Consider the following 16450-nt stretch of genomic DNA (forward strand, 5'->3'; position numbering starts at 1 on the left):
TTAAACCTCAGGCTTTCCTGAAGTGTTTCAGGAGTAGTTATGCCATTTCCTTTTCAGGAACAAGGTCTGGGGTTTTATTCAAATCTATTCATTGTCCCAAAGAAGGAAATTTCATTCAGACCAATTCTGGATCTGTAAAGTTTGAATCGTTATGTAAGAGTACCAACTTTCAAATGGTGACTTTAAGGACTGTTCTGCCTCTTCCATTTGGACTAGCAACCGCTCAAAGAATCATTTATTTATTTTTTTAAAGGTTCTATGTGCCCTGCTTTATGGAAACCAGAGAGCCAGGGTATTGCGGTGTTTCCTTATTTGGACAATATCTTGGTACTAGCTCAGTCTTTACGTTCTGCAGAATCTCACACGAATCAACTAGTGGTTCTTCATAAACATGGTTAGAGGATCAATTTACCAAAAAGTTTGATTCCTCAGACAAGGGTCACCTTTTTTAGGTTTCCAGATAAATTCAGTGTCCATGACTGTCTAACAGACAAGAGACGTTTGAAAGTAGTTGCAGCCTGTCGGCACCTTCAGTCTTGGTCATTCCCTTCAGTGGTTATGTGCATGGAAAATTTCAGTCTCATGACTGCAGCATCGGATGCGATTCCCTTTGCTCATTTTCACATGAGACCTCTCCAGCTTTGTTTGCTGAATCCATGGTGCAGGGATTATACAAAAATATCACAATTAATATGCTTAAATCCCAATGTTTGACACTATCTGACAAGGTGGTTAAATAACCAATGTTTAGTTCAAGGGGCTTCTTTGTTTGGCTAACCTGGACTATGATCACTACAGATGCAAGCCTTTCAGGTTGGGGAGCTGTTTGGGGATCTCTGACAGCACAAGGGGTTTGGAAATCTCAAGAGGCGAGATTACCAATCAATATTTTACAACTCTGTGCAATTCTCAGAGCTCTTCAGTTTTGGCCTCTGTTGAAGAGGACCATTCATTTATTTTCAAACAGACAATATCACAAACAGTGGCATTTGTCAATCAGCAGGGTGGGACTCACAGTCCACAAGCTATGAAAGAAGTATCTTGGATACTTATTTGGGCGGAATCCAGCTCCTTTCTAATTTCTGCGGTGCATATCCCAGGTATAGACATTGGGCGGCGGATTATCTCAGCAGTCAGACTTTACATCCGGGGGAGTGGTTCCCTCCATCCAGATGTGTTTTCTCAGATTGTTCAGATATGGGGTCTTCTATAGATCTGATGGCCTCTCATCTAAACAAGAGACTTCCCAGATGCCTGTCCAGGGATTTTCAGGCAGAAGCAGTCACTTCCTTAGTGTTATCAACCTGCTTATATCTGCGCACCTCTAGTTCTTCTTCCAAGAGTGATCTCCTAAATCATCATGGTACAATAGTTTGTATTGCTGGTTGCCAGCATGGCCTCACAGGTTTTGGTATGCGGGTCTTGTTCGGATGTCCAGCTGCCAACCCTGGCCACTTCCGTTAAGGCCGGACCTACTGTCTCAAGGTTTGTTTTTCCATCAGGTTCTCAATTCATTTGAAGGTATGGAAATTGATCACTTAGTGCTAAGTCATAGAGGTTTCTCTGACTCGGTGATTAATGCTATGTTACAAGCTTGTAAATCTGTCTCTAGAAAGATTTATTTTCGCGTTTGGAAGACTTACATTTCATGGTGTTCTTCTCATAAATTCTCTTGGCCTTCTTTTAGAATTCCAAGAATTTTAGTTTCTTCAGGACGGTTTGGATAAGGGTTTGTCTGCAAGTTTCTTGAAGGGACAAATCCCTGCTCTTTCTGTTTTATTCACAGAAAGATTGCTAAACTTCCTGATATTCACTGTTTTGTACAGGCTTTAGTTCGTATTAAGCCTGTCATTAAATCAATCTCTCCTCTGAGTCTTAATTTGGTTTTGAGGGCTTTACAGGCTCCATTTTGAGCCTATGCATTCTTTGGACATTAAACTACTTTCTTGGAAAGTGTTCCTTTTGGCCATCTGTTCTGCTAGAAGAGTTTCTGAATTATCTGCTCTTGTGAATCTCCGTTTTTTTTTTTTTTTTTGTTTTTTTTTTTCATCAGGATAAGGTGGTTTTGCTGACATTATTAATTTTTTTTCCCTAAGGTTATGATTTCTAACATTAATAAAGAAATGGTTGTCCCTTGTGTCCTAATCCTAAGAATTTTTTGGAAAGATCCTTACATTCTTTGGATGTGGTGAGAGCTTTGAAATATTATATTGAAGCTACTAAAGATTTCAGGAAGACTTCTAGTCTTTTTTTTTTTTTTTTGTTATATTTTCTGGTCCTAGGAAAGGTCAGAAGGCTTCTGCTATTTCCTTGGCTTCTTGGTTAAAGCTTTCCAATTCTTCAAGCTTATTGGAGTCGGGTCAGGCCCTGCCTCAGAGAATTACAACTCATTCTACTAGATCAGTTTCCACTTCGTGGGCTTTTAAGAATGAAGCTTCAGTTGATCAAATTTGCAAAGCGGCAACTTGGTCTTTACATACATCAAAACGGTAGAATTTAGTAAATGTATTTGATTCTTCTGCTATTTTTTTTTTTATTTTTTTTTCTCATTTAAAGAAACTTATTTTGGGTTGTGGATTATTTTTTCAGCGGAAAATGGCTGTTTATTTTTATCCCTCTCTAGTGACTCTTGATTGGAGTTCCACATCTTGGGTATTGATATCCCATACGTCACTAGCTCATGGACTCTTGCCAATTACATGAAAGAAAACATAATTTATGTAAGAATTTACCTGATAAATTAATTTATTTCATATTGGCAAGAGTCCATGAGGCCCACCCTTTTTTATGGTGGTTATGATTTTTTTTTTTTTTTGTATAAAGCACATTTCCAAATTCCTTTGATGCTTTTTACTACTTTCTTTATTACCCCACTACTAGGCTATTAGTTAAACTGAATTGTGGGTGTGGTGAGGGGTGTATTTATAGGCATTTGAGGTTTGGGAAACTTTGCCCCTCCTGGTAGGATTGTATATCCCATATGTCACTAGCTCATGGACTCTTGCCAATATGAAAAATGAATTTATCAGTTAAATTCTTAAATTATGGTGTGTATTTATTTATTTCAGATTCCACGTCTGTGCAAGATCATGGCTTGGTCGCACTTGGACCACTAGTGGTAACTGGACTTGGTAACCATAATGAGGTTGAAAACGCAGCACAAGCAATGAGGCAGGAACACAAACCTCTTGAAGTCTGGGTGTTAGTGGCAACATGTGGTATAAGTGCTGCAGTTCTGGTGACTTGTGTTGCTGTGCTTATAAATTATGTATTTTTTAAGCAGTAGCTCCTGTTTGTAAAATAAAATATTAAATAATTCTTTGTCTGTCGTGGCTTTTTTTTATTACAGAAAACAATGTAACTAGATCTAATCTATATAAAGAATACAAATGCAGTTGTTGGCCTTTAGTAAAAGAATGAGGATGCTCAATGCCTAAAATATAGATACAATATAAATATTTTCTTTCTCAAAACTCATTCTACTTAAATGAACAGTCAACACAAAAATTACTGTTACTAATTTAGATTAGTTAATAATCTTTACATCAAACTCTAGCCCAATTTTCATCTAAATACACTTACTAGATCTCATCTGGCTGTTTTGAAATGGCCACCTGACTCCTCCTTCTGACGTCTCCCAAAAGCTTGAACTGCAGCACTAGTACAGGATCTTCTCGTCCCTGCTCGCTCCTTTCATTCAGCTCCTTTCATCAATCTCATGGCTGACTGATATGACAAAGATCCCACAATCTAATACTTTATAGAGGGGAGGGAGCTATATCTACAAGATGCTTCTTAATAAATTAAAAACTATCAAGGGGTAAATGTGTGTTGCAGTAAAAAAAAAAAATTGTAGACACTGTATCACAAAACTAAGTGTATAGAGTTGCACACACTGCAGAGCTTTATAAAAACAATCTGACAGTTAATTTCACTTTGTTCCGACTGCTGCAGGCTTATGGATAGATCTATGGATACTCTACCATTGTGGGCTGCATATTTGTTACCGACTTGTTTGGAAGATATTTACTATAGTAATACGTATCATTATAAATAGGCTCACTTGATGGTATGCGTTTTTTTGTTTTTGGTTTTTTTAATCATTTATTTTCAAGTCGGCAATAGAAAACAAAATACATGCTTAGGGAAGATGTAAACAATGGATAGAAATGATTATACATATCTTGACAAGTATAACGAGCGTCTGTATATTTGCAAACTCTCAATATCTTGCTGACATACTTTTCCAGTATATAAATCCTAGAGTGCAGAAAGAGAAAAAGAAAGGAAAAAAAAATTATATATATATATATATATATATATATATATATATATATATATATACTCTGCTCCATCGTCCCCCTCCCCCCGTCCCCTCTACAAAAAGTTGTTAGTACCATGATACAGGGAATATGTTACGTAAAATTAGACCTTCAAAATATACATATCTCTGAAATGCTTTGAGTATATATTGTGTGGGGAGCGGATAGGCCTTTATTACTTTCAACCATTTGTTAAAAAATCGTATTTGCTTCTCACATGTACTGGAAACATTATATTGCTCAAACATAATCTGTGCTTTAACCGCTTGTAGGAATAAACTAAAAGGAGGGGTTTAATTATTTTTTCCAATTTTTCAGGATTAGATTCCTGACTAGTAACGTAATGGTATTACTTAGGTTATGGTATGCTGAATCTGATACCATAAAAAAAAAATTTTTTAGATCAAAAGAAAAGTGCTCCTGTGTACTCTTATTTAACCAGTAATTTACTTTGCACCATAGCTGATTTATTTTTGGGCAGTACCAGAAACAGTGAAATACATTTTCTGAGGGAGATTGACATTTATAGCAATGTCCTTGCTGTTCTAAAGACCAGCGAGCAAGTCTTTTGGTTGAAATATATGCGTTAAGAAGTTTTAAATGAGATTCCTTCCAGGAGAAGGGAAGGAGCGCGTCGCTCACCCATTTAATGCTTTTACTGATTATTTCATCACCCATTTCGTCAAAGTGTTTAGCCCAGTATGCTGAACATTGTTCCATAATTAACTGGCCTTGTTTTGCGAGCAGTATTTTGTATAGTAACGAGATTGAATGATTCCCCTGACTATATGAATTAATGTAGTCACCAACTCTATCATATTTCCCTGGCCATGGCCCCATCTGCAGCTTTTCCTGTATAAAGTGGCAAATCTGTAGATATGCATAAAAAGATTTGTTCGAAAGATTATACTGTATGGCAATATTCTCGTAAGTGCGCACCCCAAATCCATCGTCTAATAATTGTACTATTGAGGTTAGGCCCTTGCTAGCCCAACTATTATATATTGTATATTGGAATCCTGGCTGAAACTCCGGGTTACCTCTAATAGGAAGAAAGCTGGATACGTGGAAGTTGATCTTTAATCGGAAACAAAGTTGCTGCCACGCTTTAACAATGTTATAAATGCTGACTAGTGTTTTAATTTTTCCGGGAAGTCGCCTATGGGGGTAATGTAAAGCAGCTGTGAGGGAGAAAGGCTTTATAAGCTCCTCCTCCGCTTTACTATTTGTTAGATAATCAGAGGAAAGTAGCCAGTCTACTCCGAATCGTGCAAGTATAGCTATGTTGTATGTCTTAATATCCGGGAATGCAAGGCCTCCAAATTCCTTAGATTGAGAGAGCTTTCTGAAAGAGAGCATATGTCTACCTTTGTTCCAGATAAGATCCGCACACGCTCGGTTAAAGAACTTAATATCTTTGTCAAGAATAAGTAGCGGCAAATTATTCATTTATATATAATAACTGAGGAAAAAGAATAGATTTAATAAGCATTATTTTGGCAGTTAGTGAAAGTGGGAATAAATTCCAACGGTGTAGTCTATGTATAATATTAGAAAAGAAAGCTGTGTAAGTTTATACCATAACTCAGGGTCTCTATGCAATTGAATCCCTAAATATCAAACTTTCCACTTCTCTAAAATTATGTTGCTTAAAGCTCTCCTTATGTTTATGAACCCATAGTATCTGATTTAAGAGCATTGACTTTATAGCCTGAGATTAGACTAAACTGTTCTAATATTTCAAGCGCTTTTGGGATATTTCTTTTAGTATTTTTGAAATAGAGTAATAGATCGTCGGCATATGAGAGAACAGACTTGGGAACCTAATTTTATGCCTGAGATTTCTTTACGGAGATATATTGCCATAGGTTCTATGGCAATATTAAAAAGAAGGGGGGGAAAGAGGGCAGCCCTGTCATGTCCCTTTTTCTAATTTAAGAGACGAAGTTTGACTGCCATTGACCAAGGTAGTGGAAATGGGGAAGTTATAAATGGCTTTAACAAAATGGGTTATGTTTCCAGAGAAACCAAAATTAAACAAAGAATTGTGAAGATGTTGCCAAATGATAGAATCGAAAGCCTTCTCAGCGTCAATCAGCACCAAAGCGAAGTCCTGTTTACATGTTACTTTGTCTCTGTGTAGTTTATTCCATAGGTGTTCAAGTATCATGTATGTTCTACGAATATTTTTTGTAGGAGATCTGCCCATCATAAAGCCTGACTGGTCTGGATGAATAATTTCCTGTAATACGTTTTTAAGTCTGTTAGCAATGATAGTTGTAAGCAATTTATAATCTACGTTTAATAGAGAAATCGGTCTATATGAACCAGGGTCTGATGGGTCTTTATTCTTTTTAAGTATAAGAGTGATGATTGACGCTGAGAAGAATCTGGACATAACTTTTTTTTTTAACATAATACTCATTAAACAGCTGGGTAAGAATAGACACAATCTCATCTTTAAGCAATCTATAAAACTCAGCAGGTAGTTGATCTGGACCAGGGGCCTTGCCAAGTTTAGCTTCCTCTATAGCTTTTATGACTTCCATAGTTGTTATGGGAAGATTCAATATTTCAATCTGATCGGGAGAGACTACTGGACATGAGATATTGTTCCAAAACCTCACACTGTCCTCTGGATCAATTGTTTTGGCTGCATAAATCTTTTGATAGTAATCAAAAAACACGTTTTTAATATCCGCCAGCGTTGTATAGTTCTTATCGCCCACTACTGGAAGAAAGTAAAAAGATATTGGTGCGCAAATCTTACCCCTGCATATACACTACTCTGTTCCCAAAATACAGTGTGGATAAAGATACAATTTTTAGAAAAATCGTGTAAATGCGCTATACAGCACGGGGATGTTTATAAACAGGAAAAAAAATGACAATACCATGTATGTGCTTGCCTTAAATTTTGGATAATACTGGTTCTATTTTATGGATGGGGAGTTACATACTATGTATGATTGAATGGTGATATAATCCCCTATTTCAAAGAATCTACCAACCCCTAATAGGAGTATGCAGAATATAACAAAAAAGAAATTGCTTGAATACTATAAGATATTGGAGACTAATTGGAGGTTATGCGTACTTTCTATCTTGTAGATATACAGGTTGCATACTATGTATGAATAAAATGTTGACAAGATGTGGAAAAAACAACAAATGCTCCGCTATGACCCTAGATACAGATAAACATACTATGTATGAACTATTATGTATATTAGGTATAAATGACAATGTTGGGTTATCCCCAATGTAAATATATATTGATTAGGAAATGAATACCCAGGTGCATTCAATAAAAATAACATACATATACTAAAAATAAAAATAAACTGAAATGTAATTAATTTAACTGGTTTATTAAATTGGCATAAAGTCTAAAGAACACATATATAGATCCTAGGTGACCGGTCACTTTGATTTTTGCAGTATTAAAAATTCTTTAAAATATTAAAAATATATATTATCTAAAAAGTGTAAAAAAAGTTGAGAATGTGCGTCTAATTTTGATGAACCTTATATGTATATTCCACCATAAACTAATGGTACTTTTCGATTCCCAATAGGATAGTATTAGGTTTGTAGGGAACAAGTTTTCATTAAAGCTGTTGCAAGAAATAATTCCTCTTTTTGGCCACAATTTTATAAGTGCCGTTATAAGACGTTCAAGTTCTTTGAATGTCCCGGATAGTGTCAATAACAACCGTGTAAGTCTTATCCGCGCTGCCGGGCTGACACACTCTCAAGTGCTTACCTGTTCTTTGATGCAAACTTACTTCTGGTAGCACTAGTGTCTCTGCAGCTCACGGCCAGCCGGTGACGTCACACGCTAGATCTGGGAAATTGTGCAAAGTAGATCCGTCTGATATCCTTGCTCCTTCACTCTGCGCAGAGTTTTTGGCTTGTAAAAGTAGTCCCAAATAGAATCTTCTGTAATCCTCCGTTCCCGTTTGTTTTACAAACTTGGAATTTCTTCTGTTTAATCTTCTATTGTACCATCAACGCATTTCGCCACTCCTGGTGGCTTTATCAAGATGGTTTGATTGTGGTGGATTGCTCTCTTATAAATGTGTTGGAGGAATTTCATTGGTTAAGAAAAAAAGTCACATTTTCACTTTTTTCTCTTTTTTTCTTTTTTAAGGTGGAATCGGTAAATGTCCCTATAAGGTGGAATTCTTTCTTCACATTCTCCTCTTATTTTGTGTATACCATCTATCTCTTAGTGAGAAAAAACAATATTGCACATCTTACTCATAGATTAAGCTTTTCTTTTTTATACATCTATTTCTAAAAATATATCTGTATATAAACCAAAAATATAAATTATCTCCAATATAGGTGGATTATTAGATCTTTTAAAAGATTTGGTCTTGTAGCAATATTTCCATGGATATTCTTAAATGTTAACACTGTTAAAATCTATAAATTCTAAAATGGACCAACTTTTTATTTGAACCTTCATATTACTAATATTCGGCTATGTTGTTCAATAAAATATCATATATATATATATATATATATATATATATATATATATAAATATTGTGCCCATAAGTGAAATATATACATCTTGATGTGCTAAATAAGTGTAGATAATAAATATAAATATCTCAAACAATCAGATTAATATAAATCTCTTATACAATCAGATTAGAGCTAAATTGGTGTCTTCTAAAAATAAGGTATGTCTCCATATTTAAAGGGTTAAAAAATTATACAGCTATGTCTGGTTGTTTAATCAATATTGGTCCTAAATAATATTCCTTAATTTCTCAAATAACAAGATGAGATTATGCAGATAATAAATATAAATCTCTCAAACAATCAGATTAATATAAATCTCTCAAATAATCAGATTAAAGAGCTAAAATGGGGTCTCCTTGAAATAAGGTGTGTCTACATATTTAAAGGATCAAAAATTATACAACTATGTCTGGTTGTTAAATCGATATTGGTCCTAAATAATATTCCTTATTTTATCAAATAATAGAATGAGATTATGATCCCAAATTTAAAAACAACAAAAATCCTCAGTCTAAAATAAATGGATTGAGGTCCAGCTCTGAGTTTAGACCTTTGGGGTACAAAGTTTGCATTTCATATATATATTCAGCTTCTTTTCTTAGGAGCAGACGCTCATAGTCCCCACCTCGCCATGGTTTCTTAATTTTGCAAATCCCCCAATATTTTAGGTCTTTGATGTTATTTTTATGTTTTAATCTGAAATGTTCATATAGTCTGGTGTCCTGATCTCCCTTTTCAATTAAATTTAGGTGTTCTCTAATTCTAGTTCGTAAGGTTCTTGTGGTCTCTCCTATGTATTGTTTCCCACAGGTACACTGGATTAAGTATATGACTCCCTTATCACTGCACCTAATGGTGTCCCTTATATTATGTTTCTTGTTTGTATTAGTGGATGTATAGTCTTTGCATTTAGTGCTATGTTTGCACGCTTTACAACTATAGCATGGATAATAACCCCTTAATCTGTTGCCTGTTAGGTCTTGTTCCTTCATTTTCAGTTGTTGTATTTTCTTATTGAAGTCACTTGGAGCCAAGATGTTCTTAATATTTGTTGTTTTTCTAAAAATAATTTCTGGATAATCTGGGATTACTTCTCCTATAATCGGATCTGATCTAATCAAGTGCCAATATTTGTTTAATATTTTCCTCAAAAGATTGTGGTGACAGCTGTAGTTTGTTACTAATGGTACTTTAAAATTATCATTATTATTTACTTTATTTATATTTTTCTTCGAGAGAAGATCTTGTGTCTCTATATTCCTAACATTGGAAATATCAGTCTCCAAAATCTCAGGGTCATAGCCTTTTTCCAAAAATCTACTTTCCAATATCTTAACCTGTTGGTCATAGTCTGAGATCTTAGAGCAGTTACGTCTAATTCTTAAAAACTGCCCTTTAGGGATATTCTTAATCCAACGTTTAAGGTGACAGCTGTGTGTGGGGATATAATTATTAGCGTCTATTGGCTTAAAGTGATTTTTTGTCGCTACTTCTCCATTCTCTACATAGATGTCTAGGTCTAGGAAGGTAATCAATTCCCTACTTATATTGTGAGTAAATTTTAAATTAACATCGTTTTTGTTCATATCTTCTAAAAAAGAGCTCAGACTATCCTCGGTTCCCCTCCATACTATCAAAATGTCGTCGATATATCTTTTATAGAGCACGAGGCTTGCTCCCAGCTCATGCCCCTGGATAAAGTGGTGTTCCCACTTACCCATAAAAAGGTTGGCATAGCTGGGAGCAAACCTCGTGCCCATGGCAGTTCCCTGTACCTGGATATAAATATTTTCATTGAATGCAAATACATTATTCCCCAAAATAAACTCAATGCATTCTAGAAAGACATTTTTTTGTTTCAACTGTTTCTCATTTCCACTCTTTAAAAACCAGTCTACCGCAGCCAAACCTTTGTCGTGTTGGATGCTGGTATATAGGGAACTAACGCCTAGAACAGCGAGCATAGCCAACTTCAAAACACAAATAGATAACATCAAACAAAGAATAGAAATTCATCAAAATAGTGAGATTTTCTTGAATAGACAGAAACAAATTATTGATAGACTTAATGATACAAGTAAAAATGTACTAACAGTAAAATGGAGAAAACTAAACAGGGACCAACAAGATTATCAACAACCTATCACTTCCCCTGAAAACATAGAAGGGATACGACCAAGAGGGTCACATAATGAGTTAGACACCAATAAGGACATAGAATCACAAGAAAATGACACTGAAAGAACACAAAGAAAAAATTGCAGCACATTACCAATATACACCCACAAACAACCAGTTTAAAGAAAGACACAGGGACTGGCCAGAAAACCAATATCAAAGACAAAATACATCTCAAAATAGAGATTATAACCCTAATAAAGTTTATTCACCTAATTATGCACAAAATTATTCACATAAAAAAGAGAATTACTCTTTTCAAAGAGGGAAAGATAGAACATATTTTCCAGATTATAATAATTATCAGAATCACAATCACCAAAATAGGAATGAGCACTATGAATATCACGACAGAAATGTTATACATAATAGAAGGAGATGGACAGAAAATAATCACAGACACTATGGGGAATACAGTTATCGTAGAGAAAGGGGGGATCGGGATTTTGATAGGAACACCTACTATAGAGAGATACCAACACATAGGGAATATGATAAAATACAACAAAATGATCACTATGCACAATACAGACAACAAGGAAAACACATAGGACAAATACAACAAACTTCATTTAAAAAGAAGGAATGGACAATCCCAATTAGAAACAGATATCAAACATTAGATACACAGAAAGAAATCAGAGAAGAATTATGCAATGACAAAGATACAGAAAGAGCAAGTACCTCTGGGGATTTTTTAGGGGTAAATACCCCGCTAGACCAAAGAAAAATACGGTCAAAAAGAAACATAGAGGAGTTAGAGGAAATGGAAGGGGAAAGAAATGTACAGTCCAAAAAGAAAATGAAATAGAACATACTGGTATATTTAATCTTAGTAAAAAGAAACTCACAGAACAGGAACAGAAAGTATTGAAATTAGGCTTGACCTTTGCACCCACGTCCAAATTAAACAAATTTGAAACCCACATCCACGTAAAAAAATTTGTGAGGAATTTAACAATTAAAAGACACTTTTTAAAAAATCCAATAGAGAGACCATTGTTGAAAGGTGCGATTGCCACTATAGAAACTCCATACACACAACTTAAACCTAGATCCTCTTTTTACCCCTACCAAAGTAAAGGAAGCAATTTGGAAGTATTTGAAAGATCAGTCTTATGTGATTTGGCAAAATTGAAAATTGATGATAAAAGTAAAACCAAATTTAATATGACAAAGAAAGAAAGAGAGACCCTAACCCAGTTACAAAAAGATAAAAACATCACCATTAAACCAGCGGATAAGGGCGGGATTACTTCTCCTATAATCGGATCTGATCTAATCAAGTGCCAATATTTGTTTAATATTTTCCTCAAAAGATTGTGGTGACAGCTGTAGTTTGTTACTAATGGTACTTTAAAATTATCATTATTATTTACTTTATTTATATTTTTCTTCGAGAGAAGATCTTGTCTCTCTATATTCCTAACATTGGAAATATCAGTCTCCAAAATCTCAGGGTCATAGCCTTTTTCCAAAAATCTACTTTCCAATATCTTAACCTGTTGGTCATAGTCTGAGATCTTAGAGCAGTTACGTCTAATTCTTAAAAACTGCCCTTTAGGGATATTCTTAATCCAACGTTTAAGGTGACAGCTGTGTGTGGGGATATAATTATTAGCGTCTATTGGCTTAAAGTGATTTTTTGTCGCTACTTCTCCATTCTCTACATAGATGTCTAGGTCTAGGAAGGTAATCAATTCCCTACTTATATTGTGAGTAAATTTTAAATTAACATCGTTTTTGTTCATATCTTCTAAAAAAAGAGCTCAGACTATCCTCGGTTCCCCTCCATACTATCAAAATGTCGTCGATATATCTTTTATAGAGCACGAGGCTTGCTCCCAGCTCATGCCCCTGGATAAAGTGGTGTTCCCACTTACCCATAAAAAGGTTGGCATAGCTGGGAGCAAACCTCGTGCCCATGGCAGTTCCCTGTACCTGGATATAAATATTTTCATTGAATGCAAATACATTATTCCCCAAAATAAACTCAATGCATTCTAGAACGAAATTTTTTTGTTTCAACTGTTTCTCATTTCCACTCTTTAAAAACCAGTCTACCGCAGCCAAACCTTTGTCGTGTTGGATGCTGGTATATAGGGAACTAACGTCACTTGTGGCCAAAATGTAATCATCTTGCCATTCTATGTCTTTTAAGAGATTCAAAACCTCTGTGGTGTCTTTTAAATAGGATGGTAGTTTTTGTACATACTCCTGAAGATGTGTATCTACATAAAGAGAAAGGTTTGAGGAAATGGAGGATATCCCCGAGATTATGGGGCGTCCTGGGGGGTCTATTAATGTCTTATGAATTTTTGGCAAAAAATACAGCATTGCCATTTTAGGATGCTTCTGATAAATGAAATTTAGTTCTTTATTATTAATTAGTTCATTTTCTTTTGCTTTTATTAATATTTCTTGCAGATTCTTGCTGATTTTATTCATTGGATTCAGTTTTAACTTTTTGTATGTATTTACATCGTTCAATAGGCGGTTTGCTTCAATAATATATTTGGACGTATCCATAATAACAACACCCCCGCCCTTATCCGCTGGTTTAATGGTGATGTTTTTATCTTTTTGTAACTGGGTTAGGGTCTCTCTTTCTTTCTTTGTCATATTAAATTTGGTTTTACTTTTATCATCAATTTTCAATTTTGCCAAATCACATAAGACTGATCTTTCAAATACTTCCAAATTGCTTCCTTTACTTTGGTAGGGGTAAAAAGAGGATCTAGGTTTAAGTTGTGTGTATGGAGTTTCTATAGTGGCAATCGCACCTTTCAACAATGGTCTCTCTATTGGATTTTTTAAAAAGAGTCTTTTAATTGTTAAATTCCTCACAAATTTTTTTACGTGGATGTGGGTTTCAAATTTGTTTAATTTGGACGTGGGTGCAAAGGTCAAGCCTAATTTCAATACTTTCTGTTCCTGTTCTGTGAGTTTCTTTTTACTAAGATTAAATATACCAGTATGTTCTATTTCATTTTCTTTTTGGACTGTACATTTCTTTCCCCTTCCATTTCCTCTAACTCCTCTATGTTTCTTTTTGACCGTATTTTTCTTTGGTCTAGCGGGGTATTTACCCCTAAAAAATCCCCAGAGGTACTTGCTCTTTCTGTATCTTTGTCATTGCATAATTCTTCTCTGATTTCTTTCTGTGTATCTAATGTTTGATATCTGTTTCTAATTGGGATTGTCCATTCCTTCTTTTTAAATGAAGTTTGTTGTATTTGTCCTATGTGTTTTCCTTGTTGTCTGTATTGTGCATAGTGATCATTTTGTTGTATTTTATCATATTCCCTATGTGTTGGTATCTCTCTATAGTAGGTGTTCCTATCAAAATCCCGATCCCCCCTTTCTCTACGATAACTGTATTCCCCATAGTGTCTGTGATTATTTTCTGTCCATCTCCTTCTATTATGTATAACATTTCTGTCGTGATATTCATAGTGCTCATTCCTATTTTGGTGATTGTGATTCTGATAATTATTATAATCTATAAAATATGTTCTATCTTTCCCTCTTTGAAAAGAGTAATTCTCTTTTTTATGTGAATAATTTTGTGCATAATTAGGTGAATAAACTTTATTAGGGTTATAATCTCTATTTTGAGATGTATTTTGTCTTTGATATTGGTTTTCTGGCCAGTCCCTGTGTCTTTCTTTAAACTGGTTGTTTGTGGGTGTATATTGGTAATGTGCTGCAATTTTTTCTTTGTGTTCTTTCAGTGTCATTTTCTTGTGATTCTATGTCCTTATTGGTGTCTAACTCATTATGTGACCCTCTTGGTCGTATCCCTTCTATGTTTTCAGGGGAAGTGATAGGTTGTTGATAATCTTGTTGGTCCCTGTTTAGTTTTCTCCATTTTACTGTTAGTACATTTTTACTTGTATCATTAAGTCTATCAATAATTTGTTTCTGTCTATTCAAGAAAATCTCACTATTTTGATGAATTTCTATTCTTTGTTTGATGTTATCTATTTGTGTTTTGAAGTTGGCTATGCTCGCTGTTCTAGGCGTTAGTTCCCTATATACCAGCATCCAACACGACAAAGGTTTGGCTGCGGTAGACTGGTTTTTAAAGAGTGGAAATGAGAAACAGTTGAAACAAAAAAATTTCTTTCTAGAATGCATTGAGTTTATTTTGGGGAATAATGTATTTGCATTCAATGAAAATATTTATATCCAGGTACAGGGAACTGCCATGGGCACGAGGTTTGCTCCCAGCTATGCCAACCTTTTTATGGGTAAGTGGGAACACCACTTTATCCAGGGGCATGAGCTGGGAGCAAGCCTCGTGCTCTATAAAAGATATATCGACGACATTTTGATAGTATGGAGGGGAACCGAGGATAGTCTGAGCTCTTTTTTAGAAGATATGAACAAAAACGATGTTAATTTAAAATTTACTCACAATATAAGTAGGGAATTGATTACCTTCCTAGACCTAGACATCTATGTAGAGAATGGAGAAGTAGCGACAAAAAATCACTTTAAGCCAATAGACGCTAATAATTATATCCCCACACACAGCTGTCACCTTAAACGTTGGATTAAGAATATCCCTAAAGGGCAGTTTTTAAGAATTAGACGTAGCTGCTCTAAGATCTCAGACTATGACCAACAGGTTAAGATATTGGAAAGTAGATTTTTGGAAAAAGGCTATGACCCTGAGATTTTGGAGACTGATATTTCCAATGTTAGGAATATAGAGAGACAAGATCTTCTCTCGAAGAAAAATATAAATAAAGTAAATAATAATGATAATTTTAAAGTACCATTAGTAACAAACTACAGCTGTCACCACAATCTTTTGAGGAAAATATTAAACAAATATTGGCACTTGATTAGATCAGATCCGATTATAGGAGAAGTAATCCCAGATTATCCAGAAATTATTTTTAGAAAAACAACAAATATTAAGAACATCTTGGCTCCAAGTGACTTCAATAAGAAAATACAACAACTGAAAATGAAGGAACAAGACCTAACAGGCAACAGATTAAGGGGTTATTATCCATGCTATAGTTGTAAAGCGTGCAAACATAGCACTAAATGCAAAGACTATACATCCACTAATACAAACAAGAAACATAATATAAGGGACACCATTAGGTGCAGTGATAAGGGAGTCATATACTTAATCCAGTGTACCTGTGGGAAACAATACATAGGAGAGACCACAAGGACCTTACGAACTAGAATTAGAGAACACCTAAATTTAATTGAAAAGGGAGATCAGGACACCAGACTATATGAACATTTCAGATTAAAACATAAAAATAACATCAAAGACCTAAAATATTGGGGGATTTGCAAAATTAAGAAACCATGGCGAGGTGGGGACTATGAGCGTCTGCTCCTAAGAAAAGAAGCTGAATATATATATGAAATGCAAACTTTGTACC

The 16450-nt window shown here is 34.9% G+C and overlaps 1 protein-coding gene across 1 annotated transcript in view; it reads left to right on the forward strand.

Annotated features, from left to right (window-relative positions):
- LOC128664714 (zona pellucida sperm-binding protein 3-like) overlaps window positions 1-6465 on the forward strand; it is a 31854-nt gene extending 25389 nt beyond the window's left edge. Inside the window, exons 8-9 of the mRNA XM_053719522.1 lie at window positions 3069-3268; window positions 6262-6465. Coding sequence (XP_053575497.1) covers window positions 3069-3268; window positions 6262-6465 — 404 coding nt within the window. The remainder of the gene's footprint in view (window positions 1-3068; window positions 3269-6261) is intronic.
- The last annotated feature ends 9985 nt before the right edge of the window (window positions 6466-16450 follow it).

This window comes from Bombina bombina, chromosome 6, assembly GCF_027579735.1.
Source record: "Bombina bombina isolate aBomBom1 chromosome 6, aBomBom1.pri, whole genome shotgun sequence".
NCBI lineage: Eukaryota > Metazoa > Chordata > Amphibia > Anura > Bombinatoridae > Bombina > Bombina bombina.